This window comes from Pelophylax lessonae (assembly GCF_965119305.1).
Source record: "Pelophylax lessonae genome assembly, chromosome: 13".
Classification (NCBI taxonomy): domain Eukaryota; kingdom Metazoa; phylum Chordata; class Amphibia; order Anura; family Ranidae; genus Pelophylax; species Pelophylax lessonae.
In genome coordinates, this window is record NC_138780.1 from 4,126,992 (window position 1) to 4,137,382 (window position 10,391).

At 62.0% G+C, this 10,391-nt stretch overlaps 1 protein-coding gene across 1 annotated transcript; it reads right to left on the bottom strand.

Annotated features, from left to right (window-relative positions):
* Positions 1–213: 213 nt before the first annotated feature.
* RFX5 (regulatory factor X5) lies at positions 214–5,715 on the bottom strand (the record flags this gene model as incomplete). Its single annotated transcript, XM_082275904.1, has 5 exons — positions 5,636–5,715; positions 3,417–3,551; positions 3,178–3,211; positions 1,884–1,966; positions 214–337 (listed from the first exon to the last, which is right to left on the bottom strand). Exons 2-5 carry the CDS (start codon positions 3,530–3,532, stop codon positions 214–216), a joined length of 357 nt encoding a protein of 118 aa, XP_082132030.1. The 5' UTR covers positions 3,533–3,551; positions 5,636–5,715.
* Positions 5,716–10,391: the final 4,676 nt, after the last annotated feature.

The following is a 10,391-nucleotide window of genomic DNA, read 5'->3' on the forward strand; positions in this document are numbered from 1 at the left end:
GCCCCGTCCTCCCAGCCTCCTCGCCTTTATATTGGGGAAGATCTCCCGGATGATCTTCCCGAAGTTGGCCACGCTGAGCGGCCGCCCGCAGAGGTTGTCGCAGTATCGCCTGTGGAGAGAGAGAGAGGCGGCGCCCGCCATGAACAGGAGACATAATTGGTTAAACCCCCTCGGCCTCAGGGACCTGTGACCCCGCCCCCTCCCCTCCCCCACTCACTTGTAGGCGTCGTAGACATCCTGTTTGGGCAGGCAGGTGTCGGTGTGCTCCTCCAGGTGGTTCCGGATCCACGTACAGGCGTGCATGTGTTCTGCCGTGGTAACGCATCCTACATCCAGGCTGTACGGAGGAGAGGGAGGAGCCAATTATCACCCAACATAAGGGGCTCAAGGATAGTCCCACCCACCCCCAAGGATAGTCCCGCCCACCCCCAAGGATAGTCCCACCCACCCCCAAGGATAGCCAATTGTCATATACACTTTGGGAAGGGTAAAAGGTCACCTGATGTCAGGAGACCCTCATGGTCACCATTAGGGCAGCGGATGTCAGGCCTTCCAGTGAACCCCCACCCCCCTCTACCCCTCCCCCAGAGTCAGACTTGAAGAAGGGAAGGATAATATGGGAGGAGCCTGCGGCTGAGGGGGAATACAGGCCCCGCTGTGATTGGTTCTCCTTAATAGCAGAGTAGTGAACACGGATAATGCCGGTACAGTGTGCTCCCAGGTTAGCGGGGTGCTCCCAGGTTAGCGGGGTGCTCCCAGGTCAGTGGGGTGCTCCCAGGTTAGCGGGGTGCTCCCAGGTTAGTGGGGTGCTCCCAGGTCAGTGGGGTGCTCCCAGGTCAGCGGGGTGCTCCCAGGTCAGCGGGGTGCTCCCAGGTTAGCGGGGTGCTCCCAGGTCAGTGGGGTGCTCCCAGGTTAGCGGGGTGCTCCCAGGTTAGCGGGTGTTTCCAGGTTAGCGGGGTGCTCCCAGGTTAGCGGGGTGCTCCCAGGTCAGTGGGGTGCTCCCAGGTTAGCGGGGTGCTCCCAGGTTAGCGGGTGTTTCCAGGTCAGTGGGGTGTTCCCAGGTTAGCGGGGTGTTCCCAGGTTTGCGGGGTGTTCCCAGGTTAGCGGGGTGCTCCCAGGTTAGCGGGGTGCTCCCAGGTCAGTGGGGTGTTCCCAGGTCAGTGGGGTGTTCCCAGGTTAGCGGGGTGTTCCCAGGTTAGCGGGGTGCTCCCAGGTTAGCGGGGTGTTCCCAGGTTAGAGGGGTGCTCCCAGGTTAGAGGGGTGTTCCCAGGTTAGAGGGGTGTTCCCAGGTTAGCGGGGTGTTCCCAGGTTAGAGGGGTGTTCCCAGGTTAGAGGGGTGCTCCCAGGTTAGTGGGGTGTTTCCAGGTTAGCGGGGTGCTCCCAGGTTAGCAGGGTGTTCCCAGGTTAGCGGGGTGTTCCCAGGTTAGTGGGGTGTTCCCAGGTCAGTGGGGTGCTCCCAGGTTAGCGGGGTGTTCCCAGGTTAGCGGGGTGCTCCCAGGTTAGCGGGGTGTTCCCAGGTTAGCGGGGTGCTCCCAGGTTAGCAGGGTGTTCCCAGGTTAGCGGGGTGTTCCCAGGTTAGCGGGGTGCTCCCAGGTTAGCGGGGTGCTCCCAGGTTAGTGGGGTGTTCCCAGGTCAGTGGGGTGCTCCCAGGTTAGCGGGGTGTTCCCAGGTTAGTGGGGTGCTCCCAGGTTAGTGGGGTGCTCCCAGGTCAGTGGGGTGTTCCCAGGTTAGCGGGGTGCTCCCAGGTTAGCGGGGTGCTCCCAGGTTAGTGGGGTGCTCCCAGGTTAGCGGGGTGTTCCCAGGTTAGCGGGGTGCTCCCAGGTTAGTGGGGTGCTCCCAGGTTAGCGGGGTGTTCCCAGGTTGGCAGGGTGCTCCTGGGTTACCTTTTGTCGGGGCCGCTGGGGCCGGGCGGCAGCTGGAGGTAGAGGTAGAGCTTGTCATAGTCAGACAACTTCTGGACATCCCCCTGCAGGGTGACACAGAGAGGGTCAGAGGACGGACAGGTAAAGGGGGGGGGGGGACAGGACATACAGGGAGAGCCTGGGGGGTCACAAACAGGTGTACAAGGGTCAGATATGCCAGGGTTCAGGGTCAAAGGTCACACAGCCAGCCAGGGATTAGGTTCAGAGGTCACACAAACAGCCAGGATTCTGAAACCACACATCCAGGGTTTAGGGTCAAAGGTCACAAATACAGTCAGGGTTAAGGGTCAGAGGTCACAGAGCCAGCCAGGGTTCAGAAGTCACAGAGCCAGGGCTGAGGATGAGAGGTCAAGCCGCCAGAGTTTAGGGTTTGGAGGTCACACAGCCAGGGTTCAGGGTCAGAGGTCGTGAATAGTCAGGGCTCAGGATGAGAGGTCTTGTAGCCAGCCAGGGTTTAGGGTCCGGGGGTCACACAGCCAGGGTTTAGGGTCAGAGGTCATGAATACAGAGTTTTAAGGGTCAAAGGTCTCTCAGCCAGCCAGGGTTTGGAGGTCACACAGCCAGGGTTCAGGGTCAGAGGTCATGCAGCAATCCAGGGTTTAGGGTCCGGGGTCACACAGCCAGGGTTTGGGGTCAGAGGTCATGAATAGTCAGGGATCAGGATCGGAGGTCTTGCGGCCAGCCAGGGTTTAGGGTCACACAGCCAGGGTTCAGGGTCAGAGGTCATACAGTCAGAGCTCAAGATGAGAAGTCTTGCAGCCAGCCAAGGTTTAGGGTCCGGGGTCACACAGCCAGGGTTCAGGGTCAGAGGTCATGCAGCCATCCAGGGTTTAGGGTCCGGGGTCACACAGCCAGGGTTTGGGGTCAGAGGTCATGAATAGAGTCAGAGCTCAGGATCAGAGGTCATGCAGCCAGCCGGGGGTCGTAGGTCATGAATACAGTCAGGTTTAAGGGTCAAAGGTTTCTCAGCCAGCCAGGGTTCAGAAGGTTAGAGTTGACATAGCCAGGGGTTCAGGGTCAGAGGTCATACAGTCAGGGGTTATAAAGACAGTCAGGGTACAAGGATAGAGTTGATATTGTCAGGGGTCCGGGTCAGAGGTTCCATAATCAGGGTCAGAGGTCACACAGCCAAGGGTCAGAGGTCACACAGCCAGGGGTCAGAGGTGATGCACACAGCCAGGGGTCAGAGGTCACACAGCAGGGGTCAGAGGTGAGGCACACAGCCAGGGGTCAGAGGTCACACAAGGTTCCGTACCAGTATACCGTCCACTTTTGTTTGCACGGCTTTCCTGTTGATAGAAATAAAAACCAATCAGAGATCAGGAAGCGTTCACCCCATTACTACAATTGTGGCGATTGGCCGATTGTTTACTCCATAACAAATACATTCAACTGTAAGCTCCTGGGCCAGGCTCCGCCCACAGCATGTGGTAAGACTGTAAGCGGAGTGGCCCAGTGCTGGGGGAGGGGTCAGGCGGGTGGGAGGAGACTCACGTGATGCGGCTGCGTAGTTTCTGCAGAAGGTTGATTGGTTCGGTCTCCTCCGGGGATTCTCCCGCTGTCAGTCCGCCTTTCTTCGAGATCTTTTCATAGAGCGCGTCCTCTGCCATCCCCTCCCGCGTGCCGGACCTGCCGGGGGGACACCACAGTCACTCTGCTGACCGCCCTACACAGCGTGCTCAGTACACCCTCTGCTGCCCCACCCCCTTCACTTATTACCCCCTCATATCTCCTCCCCCCCGAACCCCTCCCCTCTATGAGCCCCCTTCATTCCACTTGGCACATTGTTGTGGTCAGAAGAGGCTCCTCCCTCTGGCGCTGTACGGCTGTCACTGCTCAACGTTTATAAATAAAGATTCTACAATAAAAAATAAATCAGCTTCTATAAACTCCTCCCTCATTATTGTGTCACATCGGGTCTGGTGACCCCAGAGGTGGGGGGACGCCCCATGTCTGGTGACCCCAGAGATGGAGGACGCCCCGTGTCTGGTGACCCCAGAGATGGGGGGACGCCCCATGTCTGGTGACCCCAGAGATGGAGGACGCCCCGTGTCTGGTGACCCCAGAGATGGGGGGACGCCCCGTGTCTGGTGACCCCAGAGATGGGGGGACGCCCCGTGTCTGGTGACCCCAGAGATGGGGGGACGCCCCGTGTCTGGTGACCCCAGAGATGGGGGGACGCCCCGTGTCTGGTGACCCCAGAGGTGGGGGGACGCCCCGTGTCTGGTGACCCCAGAGATGGGGAACGCCCCGTGTCTGGTGACCCCAGAGGTGGGGAACGCCCCGTGTCTGGTGACCCCAGAGGTGGGGAACGCCCCGTGTCTGGTGACCCCAGAGATGGGGAACGCCCCGTGTCTGGTGACCCCAGAGGTGGGGAACGCCCCGTGTCTGGTGACCCCAGAGATGGGGGGACGCCCCGTGTCTGGTGACCCCAGAGATGGGGGGACGCCCCATGTCTGGTGACCCCAGAGGTGGGGAACGCCCCGTGTCTGGTGACCCCAGGGATGGAGGACACCCCGTGTCTGGTGACCCCAGAGATGGGGGGACGCCCCGTGTCTGGTGACCCCAGAGATGGGGGGACGCCCCGTGTCTGGTGACCCCACAGATGGGAACGCCCCGTGTCTGGTGACCCCACAGATGGGAACGCCCCGTGTCTGGTGACCCAAGAAATGACGCCCCCGTGTCTGGTGACCCCACAGGTGGAGACGCCCCGTGTCTGGTGACCCCACAGATGGAGACGCCCCGTGTCTGGTGACCCCAGAGGCGGGGGGACGCCCCGTGTCTGGTGACCCCAGAGGCGGGGGGACGCCCCGTGTCTGGTGACCCCAGAGATGGGAACGCCCCGTGTCTGGTGACCCCAGAGATGGGGGGACGCCCCGTGTCTGGTGACCCCAGAGATGGGGGGACGCCCCGTGTCTGGTGACCCCAGAGATGGGGGGACGCCCCGTGTCTGGTGACCCCAGAGATGGAGGATGCCCCATGTCTGGTGACCCCAGAGGTGGGGAACGCCCGTGTCTGGTGACCCCAGAGATGGGGGGACGCCCCGTGTCTGGTGACCCCAGAAATGACGCCCCCGTGTCTGGTGACCCCACAGGTGGAGACGCCCCGTGTCTGGTGACCCCAGAGATGGAGGACGCCCCGTGTCTGGTGACCCCAGAAATGACGCCCCCGTGTCTGGTGACCCCACAGGTGGAGACGCCCCATGTCTGGTGACCCCAGAGGTGGGGAACGCCCCATGTCTGGTGACCCCAGAGGTGGGGGGACGCCCCGTGTCTGGTGACCCCAGAGATGGGGGGACGCCCCGTGTCTGGTGACCCCAGAAATGACGCCCCGTGTCTGGTGACCCCACAGATGGGAACGCCCCGTGTCTGGTGACCCCAGAGATGGGGGGACGCCCCGTGTCTGGTGACCCCAGAGATGGGGGGACGCCCCGTGTCTGGTGACCCCAGAGATGGGAACGCCCCGTGTCTGGTGACCCCAGAAATGACGCCCCGTGTCTGGTGACCCCACAGAAGTGTTTGGCGGGTGTTCTTTCCTCACACATCACCCGGCTCCTCTCTGAGGAGATTTCTGACCCTCAGCTCGCTGTCAGCCCAGGGGTGGGCGGGGTTTGGTGCCTCTCAGGTAGCTCCTCCCACAGGGAGGCGTGGAGGGGCCGCTCTGCTCTCCCAGTGACCCCCCGGCCAGTGGCGCCATTCCCGGGAATCACCTACCGCCGCTCCGGAGCCTTCGCACTCTCCGCTATTCTGATTGGCTGCCGCCGCCACCTCCCTTTCCCGCTTCTGGATTTCCGATTGGCTTAGAACTGCGCTCTTCCCCGGAAACACAAAATTCCTGCGCGCTCATTGGTCAATATTCTGGCCTCTGCCTGGTAACTGAATAACGATTGGTCGGAGCGCGGAGGGCGCCAAACAGGGGCGGCTGCGCCGTGTCACAACATTCAAGGGTGGTTGGCGGGCGGTGGAGTAAGGAGGCCACGCCTCTCTCTTAAAGGGGAACACACCCAGTCACCAGAACACCAATCATCAGTGGGGGAGGCTAGGAGTGGCAGCATTCTATGGGAGCCAAATGTAACAAACTAATAACATTATTATCTCTATGGAGGGACTACAAGTCCCAGCATGCCCTGAGCGACAGATAATAATCATATCACTATGGGAAAACTACAAGTCCCAGCATGCCCTAAGCGACAGATAATAATCATATTACTATGGGAAAACTACAAGTCCCAGCATGCCCTAAGCGACAGATAATAATCATATTACTATGGGAAAACTACAAGTCCCAGCATGCCCTTTCTGGCTTTGTAGCCACGCCCTGAGCAGTGGGGGTGGGATTCTGGTTTTCCTCATAAACCCGTAGATTGCAAGCTCTTGGGTCCAGCATCTCCACAACCCCCATCCAAAGGAGCCCCCATAGGGCGGTGGGAGGTCACGGGGTCACTCTAGGGTCACGGTTTGTCCTGAGAGAAATACTCAGAAAATGCTCATCGCCCGGCTGTCACGCTGAACCCCTGACTTTTATTCTTCGCTTCTCCGAGACTCAGAAAGTACTGAATCCAGAGGATCAGCATGACCACCGCAGTGCTGGGTCTGGGGGTGGGATCAGGGGTTGCAGTGTTGGGGGTGGGGTCAGGGGGTGGGGTTGCAGTGTTGGGGGTGGGGTTAGGGGTTGCTGTGTTGGGTATGGGGGTGGGGTCAGGGGTTGCAGTGTTGGGGGTGGGGTCAGGGGTTGGGGGTGGGATCAGGGGTTGCAGTGTTGGGTCTGGGGGGGGGGATCAGGGGTTGCAGTGTTGGGTAAGGGGTTGCAGTGTTGGGGTTGGGGTCAGGGGTTGCAGTGTTGGGTAAGGGGTTGCAGTGTTGGGGTTGGGGTCAGGGGTTGCAGTGTTGGGGGTGGGGTCAGGGGTTGCAGTGTTGGGGGTGGGGTTGGGGTCAGGGTTTGCAGTGTTGGGTCTGGGGGTGGGGTCAGGTATTGGGATCAGGGGTTGCAGTGTTGGGTCTGGGGGTGGGGTCAGGGGTTGCAGTGTTGGGGGTTGGGGTCAGGGTTTGCAGTGTTGGGTCTGGGGGTGGGGTCAGGGGTTGCAGTGTTGGGGGTGGGGTCAGGGGTTGCAGTGTTGGGGGTGGGGTTAGGGGTTGCTGTGTTGGGTATGGGGGTGGGGTCAGGGGTTGCAGTGTTGGGGGTGGGGTCAGGGGTTGGGGGTGGGATCAGGGGTTGCAGTGTTGGGTCTGGGGGGGGGGGGGATCAGGGGTTGCAGTGTTGGGTAAGGGGTTGCAGTGTTGGGGTTGGGGTCAGGGGTTGCAGTGTTGGGGGTGGGGTCAGGGGTTGCAGTGTTGGGGGTGGGGTTGGGGTCAGGGTTTGCAGTGTTGGGTCTGGGGGTGGGGTCAGGTATTGGGATCAGGGGTTGCAGTGTTGGGTCTGGGGGTGGGGTCAGGGGTTGCAGTGTTGGGGGTTGGGGTCAGGGTTTGCAGTGTTGGGTCTGGGGGTGGGGTCAGGGGTTGCAGTGTTGGGGGTGGGGTCAGGGGTTGCAGTGTTGGGGGTGGGGTTAGGGGTTGCTGTGTTGGGTATGGGGGTGGGGTCAGGGGTTGCAGTGTTGGGGGTGGGGTCAGGGGTTGGGGGTGGGATCAGGGGTTGCAGTGTTGGGTCTGGGGGGGGGGGATCAGGGGTTGCAGTGTTGGGTAAGGGGTTGCAGTGTTGGGGTTGGGGTCAGGGGTTGCAGTGTTGGGGGTGGGGTCAGGGGTTGCAGTGTTGGGGGTGGGGTTGGGGTCAGGGTTTGCAGTGTTGGGTCTGGGGGTGGGGTCAGGTATTGGGATCAGGGGTTGCAGTGTTGGGTCTGGGGGTGGGGTCAGGGGTTGCAGTGTTGGGGGTTGGGGTCAGGGTTTGCAGTGTTGGGTCTGGGGGTGGGGTCAGGGGTTGCAGTGTTGGGGGTGGGGTCAGGGGTTGCAGTGTTGGGGGTGGGGTTAGGGGTTGCTGTGTTGGGTATGGGGGTGGGGTCAGGGGTTGCAGTGTTGGGGGTGGGGTCAGGGGTTGGGGGTGGGATCAGGGGTTGCAGTGTTGGGTCTGGGGGGGGATCAGGGGTTGCAGTGTTGGGTAAGGGGTTGCAGTGTTGGGGTTGGGGTCAGGGGTTGCAGTGTTGGGGGTGGGGTCAGGGTTTGCAGTGTTGGGTCTGGGGGTGGGGTCAGGCATTGGGATCAGGGGTTGCAGTGTTGGGTCTGGGGGTGGGGTCAGGGGTTGCAGTGTTGGGGGTTGGGGTCAGGGTTTGCAGTGTTGGGTCTGGGGGTGGGGTCAGGGGTTGCAGTGTTGGGGGTGGGGTCAGGGGTTGCAGTGTTGGGGGTGGGGTTGGGGTCAGGGTTTGCAGTGTTGGGTCTGGGGGTGGGGTCAGGGGTTGCAGTGTTGGGGGTGGGGTCAGGGGTTGCAGTGTTGGGGGTGGGGTTGGGGTCAGGGGTTGCAGTGTTGGGTCTGGGGGTGGGGTCAGGGGTTGCAGTGTTGGGGGTGGGGTCAGGGGTTGCAGTGTGGGGTCTGGGGGTGGGGTCAGGGGTTGCAGTGTTGGGTCTGGGGGTGGGGACTGGCATTGGGGCTGGGGTCAGGGGTTGCAGTGTTAGGTCTGGGGGTGTGGTCAGTCTGGGGGTGGGGTCTGGGGTTGGGGTCAGGGGTTGCAGTGTTGGGTCTGGGGGTGGGGTCAGGGTTTGCAGTGTTGGGTCTGGGGGTGGGGACTGGCATTGGGGTTGGGGTCAGGGGTTGCAGTGTTGGGGGTGGGGTCAGGGGTTGCAGTGTTGGGTCTGGGGGTGGGGTCAGGGTTTGCAGTGTTGGGTCTGGGGGTGGAGTCAGGGGTTGCAGTGTTGGGTCTGGGGGTGTGGTCAGTCTGGGGGTGGGGTCTGGGGTTGGGGTCAGGGGTTGCAGTGTTGGGTCTGGGGGTGGGGTTGGGGTCAGGAGTTGCAGTGTTGGGTCTGGGGGTGGGGTTGCAGTGTTGGGTCTGGGGGTGGGGTTGGGGGTTGTAGTGTTGAGTCTGGGGGTGGGGTTGGGGGTTGCAGTGTTGAGTCTGGGGTTGGGGTCTGGGTTGCAGTGTTGGGGTTGGGGTTGCAGTGTTGAGCCTGGGGTCAGGGTTTGCAGTGTTGGGTCTGGGGGTGGGGTCAGGGGTTGCAGTGTTGGGTCTGGGGGTGGGGTTGGGGGTTGCAGTGTTGAGTCTGGGGGTGGGGTCAGGGGTTGCAGTGTTGGGTCTGGGGGTGGGGTTGGGGGTTGCAGTGTTGAGTCTGGGGTTGGGGTCTGGGTTGCAGTGTTGGGTCAGGGGTTGCAGTGTTGGGGGTTGGGGTCAGGGGTTGCAGTGTTGGAGGTGGGGTAAGGGGTTGCAGTGTTGGGTCTGGGGTTGGGGTCAGGGGTTGCAGTGTTGGGGGTGGGGTCAGGGGTTGCAGTGTTGGGGGTGGGGTTGGGGTCAGGGTTTGCAGTGTTGGGTCTGGGGGTGGGGTCAGGTATTGGGATCAGGGGTTGCAGTGTTGGGTCTGGGGGTGGGGTCAGGGGTTGCAGTGTTGGGGTCAGGGTTTGCAGTGTTGGGTCTGGGGGTGGGGTCAGGGGTTGCAGTGTTGGGGGTGGGGTCAGGGGTTGCAGTGTTGGGGGTGGGGTTGGGGTCAGGGTTTGCAGTGTTGGGTCTGGGGGTGGGGTCAGGGGTTGCAGTGTTGGGGGTGGGGTCAGGGGTTGCAGTGTTGGGGGTGGGGTTGGGGTCAGGGGTTGCAGTGTTGGGTCTGGGGGTGGGGTCAGGGGTTGCAGTGTTGGGGGTGGGGTCAGGGGTTGCAGTGTGGGGTCTGGGGGTGGGGTCAGGGGTTGCAGTGTTGGGTCTGGGGGTGGGGACTGGCATTGGGGCTGGGGTCAGGGGTTGCAGTGTTAGGTCTGGGGGTGTGGTCAGTCTGGGGGTGGGGTCTGGGGTTGGGGTCAGGGGTTGCAGTGTTGGGTCTGGGGGTGGGGTCAGGGTTTGCAGTGTTGGGTCTGGGGGTGGGGACTGGCATTGGGGTCAGGGGTTGCAGTGTTGGGGGTGGGGTCAGGGGTTGCAGTGTTGGGTCTGGGGGTGGGGTCAGGGTTTGCAGTGTTGGGTCTGGGGGTGGGGTCAGGGGTTGCAGTGTTGGGTCTGGGGGTGTGGTCAGTCTGGGGGTGGGGTCTGGGGTTGGGGTCAGGGGTTGCAGTGTTGGGTCTGGGGGTGGGGTTGGGGTCAGGAGTTGCAGTGTTGGGTCTGGGGGTGGGGTTGCAGTGTTGGGTCTGGGGGTGGGGTTGGGGGTTGCAGTGTTGAGTCTGGGGGGTGGGGTTGGGGGTTGCAGTGTTGAGTCTGGGGTTGGGGTCTGGGTTGCAGTGTTGGGGTTGGGGTTGCAGTGTTGAGCCTGGGGTCAGGGTTTGCAGTGTTGGGTCTGGGGGTGGGGTCAGGGGTTGCAGTGTTGGGTCTGGGGGTGGGGTTGGGGGTTGCAGTGTTGAGTCTGGGGGTGGGGTTGG